The sequence below is a fragment of the Anomalospiza imberbis genome, unplaced genomic scaffold (assembly GCF_031753505.1).
Source record: "Anomalospiza imberbis isolate Cuckoo-Finch-1a 21T00152 unplaced genomic scaffold, ASM3175350v1 scaffold_66, whole genome shotgun sequence".
Lineage (NCBI taxonomy): Eukaryota > Metazoa > Chordata > Aves > Passeriformes > Viduidae > Anomalospiza > Anomalospiza imberbis.
This window is the reverse complement of record NW_027100273.1, coordinates 343,378-364,282: the sequence shown is the minus strand read 5'-3', so window position 1 is coordinate 364,282 and position 20,905 is coordinate 343,378. Positions and strand designations below refer to the sequence as shown.

The 20,905-nt window shown below is 46.5% G+C and overlaps 1 protein-coding gene across 1 annotated transcript; it reads left to right on the top strand.

The window, feature by feature from the left end:
* The first annotated feature begins 1,485 nt into the window (after window positions 1-1,485).
* Window positions 1,486-20,125, top strand: LOC137467502 (phospholipid-transporting ATPase IC-like). The gene is made up of 28 exons (XM_068178974.1): window positions 1,486-1,520; window positions 7,578-7,770; window positions 9,897-9,994; window positions 10,288-10,401; window positions 10,894-10,992; window positions 11,098-11,159; window positions 11,586-11,658; window positions 11,753-11,823; window positions 12,168-12,250; window positions 12,404-12,562; window positions 12,728-12,816; window positions 13,126-13,316; window positions 13,400-13,608; window positions 14,039-14,082; window positions 14,220-14,376; window positions 14,955-15,143; window positions 15,379-15,491; window positions 15,674-15,838; window positions 15,934-16,045; window positions 16,217-16,292; window positions 16,401-16,533; window positions 16,764-17,049; window positions 17,636-17,859; window positions 18,271-18,354; window positions 18,627-18,872; window positions 19,023-19,161; window positions 19,243-19,373; window positions 19,895-20,125. Exons 2-28 carry the CDS (start codon window positions 7,590-7,592, stop codon window positions 20,123-20,125), a joined length of 3,759 nt encoding a protein of 1,252 aa, XP_068035075.1. The 5' UTR covers window positions 1,486-1,520; window positions 7,578-7,589.
* Window positions 20,126-20,905: the final 780 nt, after the last annotated feature.

Sequence of the window (20,905 nt, the reverse complement as noted above, 5' to 3'; positions counted from 1 at the left end):
GCTTCGTGCCTATAGCTTAAATAGCATCCGTTCCTTGGAGTCGGGATGGAGCCGTGCTGAATGGAGCAGCTAATGGAGCATTTCACCGCTGGCTCGGGTGTCAGCAGGAGCGGTTTGAAACCGAAGAGGCCAAACAGCACAGGCAGCTCTGGCAGGGACCGGTGCTGGTAATGAGTAACAGCCGGGGTGTTTGGTCTCCGGGCTGAGGGTGTTTGGCTGTGGAGAGCCGGGACCGCTGGGGTGGCACTTGGGGTGGCAGCCTGGCCCTTGAGCAGTCCCCACCTGCGTGGCTGCTGCTGGAATGAGTCCCTGGATTAACACCCTGTAAGTGTCTGTGCTGGGTCAGGCTTGCTCAGGTTTCTGTTTGGTCGTGCGTTTTGATTTGTCTTTGTCCTCAAAGCCAGGTTTAGAAGACGAGTAGTATCTGGCTATTTTTGAAGTCTTCCTTGTCAGCTTCTGCACTGGTGGTCACCTTAAGAGTCTGGTTGCTTTCGTAGCTGTCCCAGGCCTCTGTTTGCCTCTGCGTTAACTTGTAGCTATCATAGAGATTATTTTCAGTAACTTCTAAACTGTTCTCACTTAATTCTGCCGTGTAAGACAGCGTGTAAATGTTCTGGACCTTTGCTTTGGAGTTTGGGATGGTGAATTCCAAAAGGCACTTGCAGCGAAGCTATTATAAAATGAGCTGGGATTTATTTCTCTGCTCTCTTGTTGGTGTGGCTGTTGTTTGAGGGCCGAGAGCATGAAGTGCTGCCTGCTCTTAAATGTGGAAAGGGGGTTTGTTGTTGTTCCAGATCCGAGGGGTTTTGATGTTCCTCCTGGCGTGGGCCTTTTCAAGCCTCTTTTAAATGAGATGCTTTGTGCAGTTATAATTGAATGCAGGACGTGGGCCAGGAGCTTCTGAAACCCAACCCTGGCTCTGTCAGTGACTTACCCAATGGCCTTGGGCAAATCACTTAACCTCTCTGTCTCAGCTTGTCGGGGTGAAAGGCACTATATCCAGACCGATTCTCTGAGCCCTCCTCAGCAGGTGCCAGGCTCTGTGACAGCACTGCTTTTTGGCAAGCTTACAGAATCCCTCTGGAACGTGTGCTGGGTTTTCCCCATGTCTTCTGATATAAACTTGAAATATGTGTTTCATTTGACAATTGATGGTGACAGGAAAGATGCACGAATGACTGTACAAACAGGGTATGGCTGTTAGTATCTTTGAAAGGTCTCTACCAGCCTCAAGCCACAAGTTTATCACAGAGCCCAGACACCTTAGGGTAACAGAACAAACGGCTCCACACGAAGCCTAAGAAATTTTGCAAGGCAAATTAATGTCATGATTTTTCTAAAGAATAGTTTTTTGTTATTGTGTGCCCACAAGGTGGAATCAGCCAATAAACCATTTTCTACATAGTTTCATTGCAGATGGAGCCTGGTTTGAAGCTGAACACAGGGGATTCTCTGTGAGTGGCCGGCACCAGCATCTGTGATGCGTTCTGGGCTTCAGTCACACGCTCCATTGGATAAAGGTCAGTTTAGGAAAATGGCTTCAGTGTCTATTGTAGATGCTACCAGAAGAGGTGTACTCATGGAATCTCCAATCTTGGTAGCAGGAAGGAACCTTTATTTAGTCCAGTTATAAATACCTGCTGGTTTTGATGGTGACGGTGATTGCTAGGGAAAAAAACTCTCTGTGAAGTTCCAAAAATCTTCTGCTCCAAACAATGCAGTTTAAGCATGCACAACAAGAATTCTTTTTTCCTCTATTAACCTCAGTATGGGCTGTTGTATAAAGTGAACCTCGAGACCAAGGTAACACCCTCTAAAAGGCAGGCTGAAACCCCTTCAGAGTGTGCTGGAACCTGCAGCTTGAGCAAAGGTTACCAACCTTCTTATCTTCTGCAAAGATAGCTTGCCTTGCCTTGGACTTTAAATGATGGAGCTCTGCAGATCTGTTAATGAGAAATCCTAGAGCAGATAATAGAGAAAACGAAGATTTTATTTCTGCAATGGCCCATCTTCAACTATTTTTGTGTAGCCTCAGGCAGCTGGCCTGTACGCTGTGGGTCTCTTTCTTGGAGTGATTTTCTGTTAAATTCTTGGTGTCCAGTTAATCTCTTCCTTGTGGCAAATCCTGTAGGCTCATCAGGATAAATTAGTTATATTGGAAAGTCCTTCATACTTATTTTCATACAAGTTTTAATAAGTGGCTACATCGGGGAGTACACAATAGCCTCTGCTTTATATTTTAATTTTTTTCCTCAAGATGGGACTTGAACATTTGTCAGCAGCACAGAACTGTACCTCTCTCCTCCCTCTGGAGGGTTTCAGGGTCCTGGTGTCTCAGCTTGCTTGAACAGGTCTGCAGTGTGTCCAGGGGAGGAACTGTTACCTGCCTGCAGCCAGGGTTGGCATGAGCAGCTTTTTAAAGTGAGATTTTCAGAGCTTGGTGGTGCCAGAGTGTTACAGTTTTACCGTGGTGTTTGCCTCCTCATGGTGCAGGTAACTGGGGTTATTAGGGCATTGGAGGAGGGACGGGGGTTGGTTCCTTGCCAAGGAAAGATCTGTGGGTGTTGCATGGTTGGCTGCATACAATAACAATTTAAAAGTCCCTTGGAGCTGGAATTAGTCCTTAATTCCCAGAGTTTGTACAGCATCCAGAGCAGTAGTAGGTGCCTATGTTAAGATACTATTGTGAATCAAATAGATACACTTTGTATTTAAAAATGGTGTGTGTAAAACGTGTAAAATGAGGGGCTGGGTGCACAGCAGCACTCCATGGTGCAGCCAGGCTGACTCCTCTGGGACCTGTCACTTGCAGAACAGAATCCCCAAGATTTTCTCACCTTGCAGAGAGAGCTGGAGTCCTTGTTTCTGTTGTGTGGGGATCTCGGGTATGACGTGTGGTGTCTCAGATATGACGTGTGCTGTCCCAAGTTGTGAGAGTGCATCACTTCCCCACGAGCGTTTTATCTGCAGCCTTACTGAAGTGCCTCTGATTTGAGCCCTTTGGGGGTGATTCTGTCACCTCGTGTTAGGCAGTGGGAACTGCTCCCAGGGTCATGGTGCAGGGAAGCTGTGTAGGGTCAGGAGGTGGGTTTCATTACTTGCACTCTTGAGCCTCAGCTGGCTCAAAGTACATACCTGAACTCCTGAGCTCACCTTTCTCCGGGGCGTCCCAGGAGCTGGGCTTTACCTTTCTTAGGGTGCATGCGACATCCAGTGTGTTTGAGAACAAATGACTAAGGGAAATCAATTCCCTTCAAGATACAATTTTTGGGTGTTCAGTTACTGTAAAGTAGTCATTCAGGGAAGTAACTGGAGCTGTTGATCTATAAATTGATCAGCTTTAAGCATGTAATTTACATGGCAATCTACCTGAAGCTTAGTAGTGTTCGGAGTGAAGCTTATTTCCTTGGCCCATTTGTGCTGATTCATGTTATTTTAGCTGTTATTTTCTTTTCCTCTCAAAATGTCATAAAGATTACCTGGAAGGTGTTAGCTGTTCAGAAGACCCTTCTATCTGCCTGTCCAAGCACTTGATACCAGTAACATTTTGCATCTGCTGTGAGTAATCAGTGATCTGTCTCATCTACTGGAAGCAAATCCAGTTTATGATTTGCCTGTTTCCCTGTAGCAGCTCTGGTTCCAGGGAGATGAGTTGCTGGACACATTTTTAATGAAGGCCCATACTCTGCCAAAGCCTTAGGCTGGGATCCCTGAGGGGAGAGCAGAAATGCAGTATCCTGCTGTCAGAGGCCTTGGCTTCTGACAGTGCTTTGGGGCTGTTAAAAACAACTCTAGGAGCATTAACCGGTACCAGCTGGGTCATTATTGGGCTGGAGGGTGGATCATGACCTGAGAGTGGACGCTGGGCTGTCTCTGCAATTCCAAATTTCAGGCCTCAAGTGCTGTTACAGCCATCCCTTAATCCTGTGCCCATGGATGAAAGATCGGTCTGAAACCTCTCAGGGTGTAAGCTGGGATATGGACTTGAGCCCCTTGAATACGGGTGTCTGCTCTGGTGGAGCCATGTAAGCTCTCCGTGGGCTCTGATTTCTCTGTGTGAGCCCTGAGAGTTCCTCTCGGCTGCCGTTCCCTACCAGGCTGTCTTTGTCCATGTTCCCACTTTGGCTGTGACTCTGCGCTGCTGGCGAGATGAGCAGTGTGGTACAGCTGAAGATGGCAGAATAGTTACTGCTGTCTCTTAGGGAAAATGTAATTGGGGTGATCATGCAGCTGCTGGCAGGCCCTTGTGGGAACCCCACCCCAGCGGCTGATGTCAGACGTGGCTTTCTACTGCAGTTTTGGGAGTTTGGATTCGGCCCTCCTGTAAGCAGGTTTTGTAATGCTGGATGCTCCAGTAATGCCTAGTAAAGAAATAAATCTTACGTGTCTGAGGTCGGGCTTTGCATTTAAGTACTTTTTAAATGCCAAGTTAAATCAGTGAAACATCTTGCTGTAGCTTTTTTTTGTCCTATTTGAACTCCAGAGACCTGAAGCAGTTCATAAGGGTCTCTGAGTTACTTTTTGTAGTATTTGAGTTTGCTTTATGATTCTTACTTAAAATACTGATCTTGTTGTGTTCTGGAAGAACAGTGCATGGCCAGGTTTGAGCAGCTGTTGAGCTTGGCACTGCCAGAGTGTGTGAGGTAGTGCAGAATATGGTGCCAAGGACAGGAACATGCAGGGTGTGGGCTGTGGTGGCCAGCAGGTGTGTAATGGTGAGGCTTGTAGGTCTTTATATCCATAATAAACACAAAATAACAGCTTTAGTGGCATTTTAATCCTTTTACTATTCGCGTCCCTTGTTCCCGATGGATTCATTAACTTTCAGTGTGCTTTGAGTGATGACCTGATTTGCAAGAAGTCACCCCAGGTTCTTGCAGCAGTGTCATGCGCAGTGACTCTCCAGATAAGAATTTAGAATAAGATTGGTTTGAGTTGTTGTTTACTGCCTTGAAACAAATGCAGTAAGTGGAGTTTTTACAAGGTTTACTTTATTCCAAATTGTCTGGTGCTTGCCCTGAGGCAGAAGTAGACACAAAACCTGAGTTACTGAAGCACTGTGAAATTTGCCCTTTTAGTAAATAAACTGGATCAGGTGTACTTAAACCTGTGGTTAATACTGTTTTGATCTCCTTTATCTCCCCATATATCCAGCCTGCTGTTGGATCAGTGGGATTTTCGAGGCTAGGAGGCAGAACTGGGACCTGGGCACTGCACCCCACCTGCCCAGGCAGTGTGAGCTGACGCTTCCTCTAGACTGAAGTGGTTAATGTAAGGTTTTCTAATCTGAAACAGTGTGAAAGTCGCTGTTGTCAAGTCAGGAACTAGAAAATGAGTAAAGAACCAGCTTTTTAAAGTGTTCTCTGAGTATTTTATCAAGCAATATTTAACAACCGTGTTGTTCCATCTCAGGCCCTCCATGGACTGTTTCCACAGTCCTCAGAATAGTGACCAAAGTCAGTGGTGACCCCCTCTCTTCTTGCCATGTTGGCTCCCCTTGCGTTTCTGCTGGGTGCATCCTGCATCCAGGTTCTGATGGGTGTGTGCTCCCCTCTCCTACCTGCTGCCTCGGGATTAGTTGGCATCCCTGCTGCTCCATGCTGTCGCTTCCTCCCATCTCCCCTTTCACATGTGATCCCTCCCCACCTTCCTCTGAACTTCTGACACGGCTCTGCCCTCCCAGCCAGTTCTTTTCTTCCAGACCAGGTGTCAAGAAACTTAACTCTAAACCAATTTGTCGGCCTGTCAGGGGAGGACTCCTTTGCCCTGGATCCCACAGCAGCTCTCATCTCTCTCCCAACTGCGGGAGCTTTTCCGCAGGCTCCTAGCCAGCCCCGGGCACAATTCCATTGTCTCCTGCAGCATGCTAATGGTGTGCCGGCAGCACAGAGCACTTGTGCTGCCTGCAGGGTAACACTTAATGAGATCTCCTCTCTTAACGAGGCTTTCCAGTGGTAGTTTAGTTCTCTGAGGAGGGAAAGTGACTACAGTTAATTTAACCTTACCCCAGATCACTTGGCTAGCGCCTGTTCCCAGTGAGCATCCCCAGCCACTGATGGTGGCATTGAAGGAATTGCTGTGCAGGCACACATCTCTAATGGAGAACAAAAGCAGCATCTTTTTGACATCTTATCTACCCCTTTGCATGACTAATTAGTTCATTAATCATTAAGCAGTTAATCAGTAAGGTTTAATAGTCTAACAGCTGAATCTCTGTGTGCCAGGGATATGAGCTTGTTTCAGTTGTTGTAGAGTGAGAGCCAGTCAAAGATCTGGTGGCATTTTGTGTTCTAGGGACTGTGTGTGGGAGGAACTTGTTCCTCCCAGCAATCCCCACCAGAGGCGTTAGCAGGACAGAAAGAATTAAAGCACGGAAAAGAGGAGAAATAAACCAAAATATCACAGTGAGGTATTCAGGGGCCTGAATTGGAGCTTGAGGTGTATTTCCTAACTCCAAGGCTATTTAGGAAAACGTGATCTGTCACAGGAGTCTCAGGTTCTACACCTGTGTTAGTGACCAGCTGTCATACTCCTGGGTAATTCCATCAGGGAGAAGCCTCCAACAGCTTGTGTGGGTCTTGGGAGAAGTTGTGTGGATTCCTGTACACTCAGCCTGGTGGATTTGTTGTATGTTGTGGGCTGTCAGTCTGTGCTGGGCGGGCCCTGCAGTGCTGCGGCTGGGGAGTGTGGCCTGCCTTGGGCTCCCTGCCAGCAGCCTGCCACTCGAGGAGCACAGTCTGTGCTCATGGAATATTTATCTCGCTCTTATAGGAGATATTAGGGAGGGGAGACAATTCAGCTTTGCAAAACCAGAAGCTGAGGGGGATGTCAGCATGTTTGGTGCCGCCCCTGCTGGTTGCTGAGTTTGTTAGCAAAGGCAATGCCATGGTGGTGAGGCAAGGGGCAAGCTGGGAATTGATGTGTAGATCAGGATTAGGATCCCACCCAGCGATGGCTGGAGATATCCAGAGCTGAAGGGCACATGGGCACGGCCAAAGCTCAGCTCATCCCTCCTCTGATGCAGCTCAGGGCTGAGCCAAAACGCATCCCCTGGTGTCAGTGGGTGTTTGGACAGCGAGGTGTGGGACCTTGCAGTGACAAATACTGGTGTGCGGCCCATGGGAAGAAAGAGGAAGCGAGGCTGGTGTGGGTGAGGCTGTGCAGGCCGGGATGGAGGATCAGCTGCGTGACCCGAACCCTGGCTGTCTGACCTGGCGCTCCATGCCCGGTTCCGTGTCCCACTGTGGCCAAGCAGAGCTCCAGCTCCTGTGGCTCCTCAGGGCATGATGTAATGCCACTGGAGACGTGTTTGTGTGCTCCCAGTTCCTACGTCCTGCGGCGGGAGCACACGGTGTTCCTGGGGCTGCAGTGTGTAATTACACGTAGCAGAACAGTCATGGAGGGCTGGCTGGGACAGGAACTGCCCCCTGATTCTGCTCAGTGCTGGAAAACCAAACCCATGCCCTGCGCTGTTCTGGGGAAGCTGGTGAGCAGCACCAGCAGAGTAAAACCAGAGATGTGGTTTCCAGCACTTGCTACATGAGCTCTTTTCCCTAACTTGTCCAAAACGCTGGCAGGGTGCTAGCAGCATGATCTCGGAACGGGATTCGGAGACCACCTTCGAGGAGGATTCCCAGCCCAACGATGAGGTGGTGCCGTACAGTGACGACGAAACAGAGGACGAGTTGGACGGTCGGCAGCCTGGGGCTGAACCGGGACCCAACCAAACCAGCAGGGATGCCGAGGAGAGCCGAGATCCTGGGAAAAAAGGTAACAGCACCATGAGCCTGATTTGGGGGGTGCACCATGCTGGCTGCAGAGGCTGAGCCTCTGGGCCGATTGGACTTCTGTGTTTATTTGTCAGGTAAGGTTTGCAATGGCTTATCTGACTCTGGAGGAGTAAATTGATGGCAGTTCAGTTTAACAAATGTCAGAATGAAACTCAGCTTCATTCCAACCTGCAGCCCAGTGCTGTGCCACTGCTCCTTGCGCAAAGATAATGAGCTGCATGGTGACCTCCTGTTAATTAAGGCAGGCCCTGGATGTACATGGCCCATGCTCTGGGAACTGTTGAGACAGACCTTCAGGTACTTGGTTTCCCAGTTCTGTGGAAATGGGCTCCAGCATAAACATTTTGCTGTGCTCAGTAAGTGTTTTCCCTGGATTTCTGCTTGTGCAGAGCAGATTTCCACCTCACTGCTCATTTTATAGCCTCATGAGTTTCCTGAAAGGTAAAAGGTGAGTAGGAGGAGTTCAAAGGAGCCGGCAGGTACAGCCTGTGGCTGCTGCCAGTGTAAGAACCTCGGTGGGAGGAGTCCTGACATCCCTGCTCTGAACCTCTACCCAAAAACATCTGTAGCTCCCCTAAATTCCCTTTTCTAATGCTGCAACATGAGTATTTTCAATGTAACCAGAGCCCATGTAATTTATACAGATTTTTTTCCTGTTTGTGTGGGAACAGTTGATCAGCTCTCATTTCATAACCACCTGTTATGTGTTGTCATTTTACAAGCACCCGTCAGATGTTTAGTTTAAGGTTTTTTTTATGATGACATCCAGAAAGTTGATGAATTACGAAAGCAGCTTGTCAAATATTATGTGTTAGTACCACACTTTAAAGTAATTTTGAGGAGCTTCCTTCCTGTAGGTTTTACCTCAGACCTAATTTGACAGTTTTCCGTCAGTTTTATCAACAACGCAATGTTTTTGGAATGTGTTAAAGAAATGTTTGTGTAGACTTTGTTTTTCTTTATGCCCTGTCATTTTGACAAACTTAGTTACTTTCTACATCCATGTATATAATATTTAACTCAAAACATGGTTCTTTGAGATAAATATTTCTGTAATATCTTCTGGGTTTGTAACCAGGGTGCTGGAAATGACAGTTGTGTAGTCACAGGAAAAGTCCAGATATGTCAGCGTGGAATTTGCTCTATGGTGGGTGGGGAAAAAAAACCGCCTTGGCACTTGGATTTGGGTTCTGAAGTGTTAGTCACAGCCGTGCCCACGCCTCTGCCACCGGGAGTTTCACCCGTAGGTCCATGGGTGAAGAGGATCTCCTGAAACCAGGAAGAGCAACCATTAGGGACAATCACTGTGGGCTGGAGGACAGGGGGAGATGCTTGGCCGGTGAGTCAGGAAAGCTGCATTTCAAAATCCTGCCTGCGCCATCCTTCCCAGGCAGGCAGAGCTGTCGGGAGCCAGCTCCCAAACCTGGGGAAGGAGTTCCCAGGATGTGGGCAGGGCCCGAGTGTGTGGCTGTGGGCAGCAGGGTGTCTGTGCTTCAGGCTGAGGGAATGGGAGCTGAAGGGCCTGGGTGGGAGAGCGGTGAAAGAGCTGGCACGGGAAATTACTTGATGGATGCAGTTCCTGTTGCTGAGTTTTCTCACAATCGAACAAAACTGGTGGCTGAAGAAATAAAATGAGCGCTTCAGATTTGTATTTTTTAAATGGGTGTGAATGAAAACCATGTAACCACAGTGTGGTTAAATCAAATAATTGCCTTCAAAAGGTGAAGTGACCTCTTCATTTCCAGCAAGGCAGATACCTGGGTTGGAGTGCTTAGCGCTTCACGGGTGTCACAAAAGCAAACCAAAAGAGGGAAGAGAAGGGAATTTAGCATGAATAAAAATTACTCTGCAGGTACCCCACAGAACTTTCAAATGTTAAGCAACGCCTCTCCCTACCTCTCAATGTAGTTGAATTGCTAATAAAGACAAACAGCCTGGAAGTGTCTTGAAAAGGTTTTTTTTTTAAAGGATATGTGTTATAAAGCAAGTACCAACCTTGCTTCAATCGAAAGTACCTTTAAAATATGGATTTGAGAGAAAACCTGAAAGTGACAGATTTGTTTCCTCATGTTTATAACACTTTTCGACCCCTTTTGTCCCTTCCAGACTGCAGCTGGCAAGTTAAAGCAAACGACCAGCACTTCTATGACCAGCCGGGCTTCAAGAGAACAATCTTCCTGTGCTTCAAGAAAAGCAAATATGCGGTAAGTGGTTTTATCCCAATGAGGTGCTAATTGTCGGGTGAATGCTTCCTTAATCCCGGGAAGATCTTTGGAATGGCTGGCGAGTGGTGTAAAAGCCACCGTTGACAATTCCTCGGTGTTTCCAGCAGAGAGGGGGAAGAATAACTGGGTTGGGGTTTTGGAATGGAAAATCAAGTGTCTATCAAGAGACGTGTTTAAGGTGAGATAGAGAATTAAGAACTTAAAAATATGGACTGTACATTTGTGTTGGAAGAAGCTCTGCTGTGCGACTGATGTTTGGGTTTCTCCCACAGGGAAATGCAATTAAGACATACAAGTACAACCCCATCACTTTTTTACCTCTGAATCTGTTCGAACAGTTCAAGAGAGCAGCCAACTTCTATTTCCTTGTTCTTCTCATCCTGCAGGTAAGCAAGATGGGGAGTACTCACTGTGAAGGGAATCTGAGCTCAGTAACATTTATGACACAATTCAATGCTGTCCTGTCAGGGAATTGGGGGGCACTATCTGAACTGCTGCAGAGACCAATCCCATCATAACAGAAACCTGCAACAAATCCGGATGAGCTATGGCAGGGTTCTGGGATGAGCTAGTTGCACAGAATCAGGATGAACTCATTGCAGAGCTCATGAATTTCATGAGGAAAAGATGTTTCTTGAGTTAATCTCATAAATCAGAAGCACCACCAGACTGTATGAGCCAGTGCAGTTGTTAAAGGGAAGCTGATTCCTAAGTAGTGTACAGCCATACTCTTCCCACAGAGTTTTTCATTTTCCCAACCTGACTGAAAATTCTCTCTGATGTGTTGTTTTTTTCTCTAGTCAGGTAACTGTGAAATATCTCTGATTTAAATTTGATTGATGATCCCGTACTGACCTGATTTTATTGGTCTTTTGTAGTCGATTCCTCAAATAACTACCCTGTCATGGTACACCACACTGGTGCCCTTGCTCTTGGTGCTGGGAATAACTGCAGTCAAAGACCTGGTGGATGACATTGTAAGAACCATGTTCTGTTAATACAAAAAGCAAAACCGTCCCAGTGTAGCTCATTTCTCCTGTTGTGGCACAGAGCAGGGAGTACATTCTTTGCTGTGGTTTCAGGCTCGTCACAGGATGGACAGCGAGGTCAATAACAGGACATGTGATGTCATCAAGGATGGAAGGTTTGTATGTTCCCCTCTGAGCTCTGTAAGTAATCATCCTTGCCCTGTTGCTAAGCTTTGCCACTGCTGTAGGTGATAGGAAGGGCTCAGCTCTGTTCTCTACTGCCTGTCTGAAAACTTAATTGAAGCTGGAACAGAATTGTTGAAAGTAGTAATTTAAAGTTAATTCTCTGGGAATAAATCTGTGCTAAGAGCAATTTCTTTGGAGAGAAGGACAGGAATTCTTAACTAGGTGAAGTGGGAAGAGAAGAGGTAGGTTGACTTCTGAGCTGCAGACCCTCAGCTAAATTGCAGTTTCTGAGAAGCAAACCCACAGCACACCAAGAGGTCTTTTTTTCCTTAGGAAAGTTCAGTATTATAAAATTTATAGAGTGCATCATGTCCTAGATTAAAGAGTAATAATTACTAAACTGTCTTTGGTATTAGGTTCAAAGCCACTAAATGGAAAGATGTTAAAGTTGGTGATATCATTCGTCTGAAGAAAAATACTTTTGTTCCTGTAAGTGCTTCAGATACATTTATTTTATGTTTCAAGAGAGCTCCGTAGGAATCTTTACCTGGCTTTATTTGATGTCTATTTATTTGCTTTCTAGGCTGATATTTTGTTGCTGTCCAGCTCAGAACCTAACAGTCTGTGCTATGTGGAGACAGCTGAACTGGATGGGTAAGGTTCTATTTAAGGATGTCTTGGAGTTAATTTGGGCTGACTAGGAAAAGAGCGAGGATTGTGTACATTAGAGTCTGCTTGTTGAGCCACACCTGGGGAACTGTGTCCAGCTGCTGATTCCCACAGTTCCAGAATCATTAAAAATTGTGCACTGGAGTGCTACAGACACATCAAAAGTGTTGCAGAATGTAGCATAGGAAGAAAGGGGGAAGGACATGGATTTATTTTTTAATTTAGTGTAGGTTGCCCAGAGAAGTAGTGGTACCTTAATTTAATTATGTTAACCTTTTCTCCTGTGTCCATGATTTCAATAAAATCACCTTTTTATCCTTTCTTCTTAGGGAGACCAACTTAAAATTCAAAATGGCCCTAGAGGTGACACACAGACACCTTCAGGAAGAAAGTGCCCTGGCAGACTTTGATGGTTGGTACAGTTCCACACTTAACGCTTTTAGAACGTAGCTCAAATCGTTTGCAAGTCAATAAAAGTAAAGTAATGCTACTTCCATGGTGGGTACAAGTCAATGCATTTGGATTTAACTTGTACATTAAACACATTCTCCTCCACATTTTCTAGGTCTGGTTGAATGTGAAGAACCCAATAACCGACTGGATAAGTTTACAGGAAGCTTATCCTGGAGAAACTCAAATTATTCCCTGGATGCTGATAAGATTTTGTTGCGTGGCTGTAAGATCAGGAATACAGACTTCTGCCATGGCATGGTCATATTTGCAGGTGTGGAATATTTCCCCACTAAAAGCACACCTGTGGAGTGAAAAAGAATCTTCATCCTATAGACACCAACTGTATTTCATGTCCCAGTTTGGTAAAACTGTAATACTGACATGTGTTTGCTTATCCTGTCTTTCCCTTTTTTAATATTTCACTCTTTATTTTTAGGTGCTGACACAAAAATAATGAAAAATAGTGGAAAGACAAGATTTAAAAGGACAAAAATTGACTCCCTTATGAACTACATGGTTTATACTGTAAGCCTTTTTGTTTAAAATTCAGATTTTAAGTGAACAGTGAATGCAAAGTAAGGCAGCTTCTTCCTGTGTGTATGTAATAAATATGTTTTGACTTTTTTCTGGCCTGCTGAGCTGGGATGGAGTAGGAGGAAATCTGAAATGTGCCTTTGTGGGAAATGTTTGCTCCATTTCTCCTCACAAATACCTGTCATATTCTGTTTGGAACATGGAACAAATACCAAACATATTCTGTTTGGAACATGGGGATTTGGGATTTAAGTCGAGCAAATGTTTCTGACGTGTGAGAGGCCTCTCTGTGTCCTGCAGATCATCGTGGTCCTTATCCTGCTGTCAGCTGGGCTGGCCATCGGACACACCTACTGGGAGCAGCAGATTGGTAACTCCTCCTGGTACCTCTACGATGCACAGGACTCAAGCCCTGCCTACCGGGGCTTCCTCAACTTCTGGGGGTACATCATTGTCCTCAACACCATGGTGCCCATTTCCCTCTACGTGAGGTAGGGCAATACCCGAGGAGGTGTCATTGTGTGGAAATGTGAGCTGCAGCTGGGAGTGACAACATTCCTTCTCTTTCATTTAGTGTGGAAGTAATTCGCTTTGGCCAAAGCTATTTCATCAACTGGGACCTGCAGATGTACTACCCCGAGAAGGACACGGCTGCCAAGGCCAGGACCACCACGCTGAATGAGCAGCTGGGGCAAATCCAGTACATCTTCTCTGACAAGACTGGAACCCTTACACAGAACATCATGACCTTTAAAAAGTGTTGCATAAACGGGCAGAGATACGGTAAGTTGTGCAAAGCCTGTGCAAAGGAGGAATTTTAATACCTGTTGGAGATCAGGTACATACAAGTTCTCTAGGTCCAAGTGAACTTCCACCATTTAGACCTGGCACTGGGTAAAGCATAGGGTTGAATTGTTGGGGTTTTCCCACATACAAATTGGAAATTAAGGAACTATAGTGGGAACTTCTCAGCTTTCAGAAAAACTGAAAATTGGTAATTTGCACATTTTTTGGTACAAATTTCCTTTCATTATAAATGCTTTGGGGACAAAGTCAAGAAACAGACAAGGAAATTTTAGTGTGAGCAGCAGTTTGTCCTTTTCCTTTCCTTCCAGTCCCAGGGCAGTACATGCCGTAGATATGTTTTACCTTGTGGTGGGCTGTAAAATCTTGTTGCGCCTGGTCCCCCTGAGTGCAGGTCCTTGCCTTGCAGGAGACTGCCGGGATGCAGCGGGGCAGCCCCAGAGCCACCCCGAGGTAGGTTCATCGCAGCCACCGCTGCGTCCCGGGCCGTGGGACGGAGCGCTCCCTCGGCACAGCACGGAGAGACGCGGGCGGGCACAAAGCAACGGCACCTGTGGTAACTCAGACGCTCTTCCCCTTTTTCTAAGCAGCAAGTTGATTTCAGCTGGAATGTGTACGCAGATGGAAAGTTCTTATTCTATGATCACTATCTGATAGAGCAAATAAAGTCTGGAAAGGAGCCAGAAATCCAGAAGTTCTTTTTTCTGCTTGCCATTTGTCACACAGTCATGGCTGACACTTCTGATGGTGAGTATGGCTTTTGGTTAGTTTTCCTTGTGTAGCAGAAAACATAAATTCAAATTGTGTTCCACAAGGGAGAGATCTGCAACTAATGCTGATACCATAAGGGAGGAGTGTTAGGCTGCCCTTTTAAATTGAACAAAACTAAATGTAGCAGTGATCAGCTATTGAAATCTTGAATTCGTGGGTTGGAAGATTCAACTAAAACATGGAATGTGAATATTGCTTTACTCCCATCTTTGTGAAGTCTCCATGAAACCAACTGTGTCCTGTCCTTTCTTGTTCCTAGTGTTTTTGGGGTTGTTTCCACTCACTGTATTGGTGTCTGTGGCCAATGATTTGTCTTTGGGAGCTTCTTTTGAAAATGTTTAAATGACTGGATTGAGAAATTAGGATATTGAGGTAGAAAACGTGGAGTTTTGCTTTAATATGTGGAGGGAAGCAGGCTGAGGACTGATCCTGTTTGGGAAGTACGTGTAACACACTGGGAGGTTCATGGTCCCTGTTGTCTGTGTGCCCTGCTGGCGGGTGCTGCAGCAGTGTCCAGCTGGAGCCTCAGCAGTATCCTGCCTGCAATCCTACAGGTCAGCTCAACTACCAGGCAGCTTCCCCGGACGAGGGGGCCCTGGTGACGGCCGCCCGGAACTTCGGGTATGCGTTCCTCTCCCGAACACAGAGCACCATCACCCTAAGTGAGATGGGGGTCGAGAGGACCTATGAGGTCCTGGCCATCCTGGATTTCAACAGCGACAGGAAGCGGATGTCTGTCATTGGTAAGCTGATTGCCACCAGCCTGCATGGAGAAGGTCACTTGTTTAGGGGTGAAAAGGGATGTGCAAAGGAAGCTGGGTTCACGAATTAACAGCTGTGTGACACTCCTGGAGCACGTTTGAGCCCACTGAAGAAGAAACGCCATCTTGTACTTTGGTACTTGGCAGTAGGCTGAAAAATCCAATCTGAAATGATTCCTCCATGTAAGGGTGCCAACTCTGCTGTTTGCCTCCACAGTAAGAGAGTCCGGTGGCAATATCAGGCTGTATTGCAAAGGGGCTGATACGGTGATTTACGAGCGGCTGCACCCCAGGAATGTAATGAGAGAAGCCACAGAAGAGGCGCTTGATGTATGTTTGTATTTTGTTTGCCTTTTTGAGAACAAAAATTGTTTCTTTCTGACAATAGTGTTAATTTCCTTTTCCTAAGCTATTAAGCTTAATGGAAACCTGCAATTGGTTCTGAAAGCTGGACTTGTTCTGTCAAACTTGTCAAATGCTCATGATTTTGTGTGGTTTTAATTATGTTTCAGGTCTTTGCAAATGAAACTCTCAGGACGCTCTGCCTGTGCTATAGAGACATAAGCCAGGATGAATTTGAAGTGTGGAATAAAAAGTTTGTGGAGGCCAGTTTAGCTACAAGTCACCGAGATGAAGCTCTGGACAAAGTGTATGAGGAAATAGAAAAAAACTTGATTGTAAGGAGCTGTACATTTTTAATACATTTCAATTCTTATAATAAAAAAAACATGTTTCAATGCTACTAACCACCTGTATTTCAAATGCCTTCCAGCTGCTTGGTGCAACAGCTATAGAAGACAAACTGCAGGATGGAGTTCCAGAAACTATCTCCAGACTCTCCAAAGCAGACATTAAAATCTGGGTGCTTACTGGTGACAAAAAAGGTGGGGTTGCTTACAGCCAAGCAGCTAAAAACAGGAGGATGTTTTCCTGTTCATCTACACTGTGGCATTGAAAGGGAATTCTCGTACTGAAACATAAATCAGAAATCACTTCTGGCTGCTCGTAACAATTACTTGTGGCAGAACTTTTCTCTCTTAATTTTTTTTTTGTAGAAACTGCTGAAAATATTGGATTTTCTTGTGAACTCTTAACAGAGGAAACAGCCATCTGCTATGGAGAAGATACCAGGCAAGTGAAAACACAGAGGAATTAGTTTTCAGGATTTGCAGTCTGGGACTGACCTAGCTTAAAGTTTATCCTTGACTTTCCAGTAACAGTTTCTACCTCTCTTTCCAGTACTCTCCTTCAAACGAGGCTGGAAAACCAGAGGAACGGGGCTGGATCCAGTCCACATTCCTCTCTCAGAATGAACGAGCCATTCTTCCAGGGTAGCAGAGATCGGGCTCTAATCATCACTGGCTCCTGGCTGGTACGTACAAATCCCACACTGTTCTTCCGATTGTTTGGGATTTTGGGGCACCACCAGGCCACAGTGTTTCTCACTGAGGACTCTGTTCCTTTGTCTGCACAAGCAGTTCATTAAAATGCCAGAAATGGATGCTGGGAGCATAATGACCTCAGGTGTGTTGTTAGGCAGTGCCTGGAGTAGGACTGGAAATGGTGCAGAAGGGAACATAGTAAGTTTTATATTTTTCACAGAATGAAATCCTGCTGGAGAAGAAAAAGAAGAAAAAGAAACTTAAACTGAAATTCCCCAGAACAGCAGAAGAGAAGAAAAAACAAACTGAGAAAAGGAGAAGGGCAGAGGCCCACAAGGAGCAGCAGCAGAAGAACTTTGTTGATCTGGCCTGCGAGTGCAGGGCTGTGATCTGCTGCCGTGTGACACCCAAGCAGAAGGCCATGGTGGTGGAGCTGGTGAAGAAGTACAAGAAGGCCATCACCCTGGCCATCGGGGACGGGGCCAATGATGTGAACATGATCAAAAGTAAGGCGTCTGTCAAGCTCTCCTGCTAGGACAGATCTCCTCTGGCCTGCTCCTGCGGTCTCTCCACTGTCCCTCTCTGTCAGAAGACTCTTCCATCTGCTTTGCTGCCGTGGGGCTTTTAGCTTCTGTGCCTGTTTCCCTTTCTGAGGAAGCACTTTAGGAAATGGTTAGTGGTTTTTCCTGGTCTATTTTTTTTTTTTTTCTGTAGACATACCCTGAGCAGGAATCTGTTCTCATGCTGTGTGTTACAGAAGTGTAATATAAAGACCAAAGCAGTAGCTTGGCTGCCCCTTGCCTGGTGGCATTACCATCCCAGATTGTACCTGCTCTGCTTTCCAAGAGATGCAAGTGAGGAAAAAACATCTAGGGATAGGGTTTATGTCCCAAGGGTGTTTGTAACCTGCCTGGCCAGTTTGTTCAGGGCTTTACTCACTCTCTCATCGCTTGGTTCTCCTTTGGTCAAATTTCCCAGGTGCGTTCTGACAGAACAAGCACTGAGAGAGTCCAGGTGACAGTAGAATTGGCCCCGATCATGTTCCTGTCCCTTTGTCCAACCTAGTGTGTGGTGTTTGTCTCCTTCACCCAGCTGCCCACATTGGAGTTGGGATCAGTGGCCAGGAGGGGATGCAGGCCGTCATGTCGAGTGACTACTCCTTCGGACAGTTCCGCTACCTCCAGCGGCTGCTGCTGGTCCACGGGCGCTGGTCATACATCAGGATGTGCAAGTTTCTGAGATACTTCTTCTACAAAAACTTCGCTTTCACACTGGTCCACATCTGGTACTCGTTCTTCAATGGTTTCTCTGCCCAGGTAGGAAGGTGTGCTCATGTGGGATAACAACAAGTAGATGCTTCTGTCAGTGTGGAACAGCAAAAGCTTAACCTGGGAAGTGTCAGGAATGTGAAGTTGTCACCAGTGATTTCTGCAAGAGGATGTGATGAGTACTGAGTGAGTTAGTTACAAGCAGTTAGGTGTGATTCCAGAGCACTAAAGTCAGGATCATTGTTGTACAGAGAGGAAGATTTGGAAGGAGTGGAGCAGCTTAACACAGACTAAAGAACTTCAGGAATGCCTTGAGCCAAGGTGCTGCTGCCTTTGGCTGAACACCGAGACAGGGAACTTAAAGCTGTAGTAGAGCACATGGGAGTTTTCTCGGGAACTGGAGGGGAAGGATGTAGTAAAATGAAATCACGAAGTCCTGCAATTCCCCCTCTGTTGCAGACAGCCTACGAGGACTGGTTCATCACGCTGTACAACGTGCTGTATTCCAGCCTCCCGGTCCTGCTCGTTGGCTTGCTTGACCAGGTATCCCCATGTTGTTACAACAGATGAATCCAAGGGCACCTACCACCAGGTCTTTAAGTTACACTGGTTGTCCATGAAAAAAGAGGGGTTTGTTTTTGTGGCTTTTAAGAATGTCTTCCTTTTGCATTACTCTGTGCAAATCCCTGCTATTGGAAAGAGAAAGGGATCTGCCATTCCCTTTGGAACACTGTATAGTTCAGCTTCTCACTCTCCAAAGCTCAGGCTGAGAAGAACAATTCACAACTTTATTTTTATGTTTCCTCTTTATTAAGGATGTGAGCGACAAACTGAGCCTTCGATTCCCCAGACTTTATGTTTTGGGTCAGAGAGATTTACTTTTCAACTACAAGAAGTTCTTTATGAGTTTGCTCCATGGAGCTGTAACTTCACTGATCATCTTCTTCATCCCGTACGGAGCCTACCTGAAATCTATGGGACAAAATGGAGAAGCCCCTGCAGATTATCAGTCCTTTGCTGTCACAGCAGCATCCTCTCTGATATTTGTTGTCAATTTTCAGGCAAGTAAGCTTGGTTCCCTGAGCTCTGGTGTTCTGAGAACACTCTCTGCTCACTGTCCAAATTTCTCTACTAGCAAGGTAACAACATGCAAAAAGTAGTTGACATTATTTGGAATTAAGAACCTCATTTGGCACTTTTTTTGCTTTTAGATTGGCCTGGATACGTCTTACTGGACTTTTGTTAATGCTTTTTCAGTATTTGGGAGTATTGCACTTTACTTTGGGATCACATTTGACTTTCACAGTGCTGGAATCCATGTTCTCTTCCCTTCTGGCTTTCAGTTCACAGGTCAGTCCTCGTGTTTTGTGGTTCTCAGTCCTGTCACTTGTAGTTTTGTCATAAATTAACTTTTGCTCCTTTTATTCCCAGGAACTGCTCCGAATGCTCTGCGGCAGCCATACCTTTGGCTTACCATGATTTTATCCATTGCAATTTGCCTACTGCCCGTAGTGGCACAGCGCTTCTTCTCCATGACAATCTGGCCTTCTGAGAGTGATAAAGTGAGTGAAATCTGTAATTTGGGTGAATACGGCAGGTGTTTATTTACAGGGGCTGGTGTCAGTGCTAAGGTGTGGGCTAGTGGAAGGTGTCCCTGCCCATGGCAGGGGGTGGGACGAGATGGGCATTAAGGTCCCTTCCAACCCAAGCCATTCTGGGATTTTATGATAATGGTAGAGACAAGTAAGTGGTGGTACCCTTGGGAGAGCAACACAAGCCTGGCTTGGGTCCCGTGGGCAGAGGAGTGGCCGCAGGGCTGGCCAGAGGCAGCAGCTCAGTGGGGGCTATTTCCTTGTGTGCCTGGCTGAGATCTGGTGTTGCCACTGGTACTGAGACCTCACGAGGCTGTTTAGGGCCCCAGTTTGGGTTTAATTTAGGCTGGGCTGGAGTGCCAAGAGTGTAGGTGATATATTTGGCTACTTCTGCTCTGCCTTGAGCCAGCACACAGCACACAGCTATGAAAACAGATCAGCTGTGGTGATGTTGTCCTGATGCACGACCCGCCGTGTGTTTGCGTGCCCAGATCCAGAGGAACCGTCGGAAGTACCTGCTGGAGGAGCAGCAGTGGAAGCGGCGGCAAAGCGCGTTCCGCCGCGGTGTGTCCGCCCGCCGCTCCGCCTACGCCTTCTCCCACCAGCGCGGCTATGCCGACCTGATCGCCTCGGGGCGCAGCATCCGCAAGCGGCGCGCCCCGCTGGATGCCGTGCTGGCCGGCGGCGGCCCGGGCTCCGCGGACACGTGGGAGACGAGCTGATGGACTGCGGCTGCGGAGGAGCTGTTCGTCACAGCGACTGCACAGACCTGTTCCCAACAAACTCAGGATCTTTTTAACCGCCTGGCAGAAGGATGTGAAGATTGTTATGTCTTATCACAGAAGTTTCCGGGTTTGGACTCCTGGGAGCACAGAAGGGCTAAGAGGTCTCCGTGGAGCTACCGATCCTTGTGTGAGCGCTCTGTATGACAGTGAAGGATACACGTGCTGGGAATGGAAACCCTGCAGTGTCTGTTTTTAGTGATGCCTGGAATCGCAGACTTTTCACTTTTTAATACTATGTTGGTATAAAACTGTATCTACATTTCATACTTGTCATTGAAAGCGATTTCGCTTGCATGCTCCATTTCATTAACTGCTCAGACACAATGGCACATGGGGAGCTCAGCCCTGGAGAGGGCCCTGCATTCTCCCATCAGAGCTGTCACAGCTGAGCTGGAATGTCTTCGGTGATAAACTCCAGCCAGTGTCAGACTGGATTAGGAATCAGGATAGATCTCAGCTCTGGAAGCTGCCCCTGGAGCTGGCACAAACTATTCATTTCAGTTCTGGACACAATCAGTGATGGATAACTAGAAACCAGTCACTTTCATTGGAATGTATTTCAGTTGCTGGTGCCTAAGTTCTTACAGTGTAAAAAGTGGTTTTATGAGTCTCTTTACATTTGCACATTCTTTACTCAAGTTGAGGTGTTTGAATGTTTCACTTTTATCTCCTTCCCCCTCCCGATCTAAAACTAATTATTGAAATGGTTTTATAGAA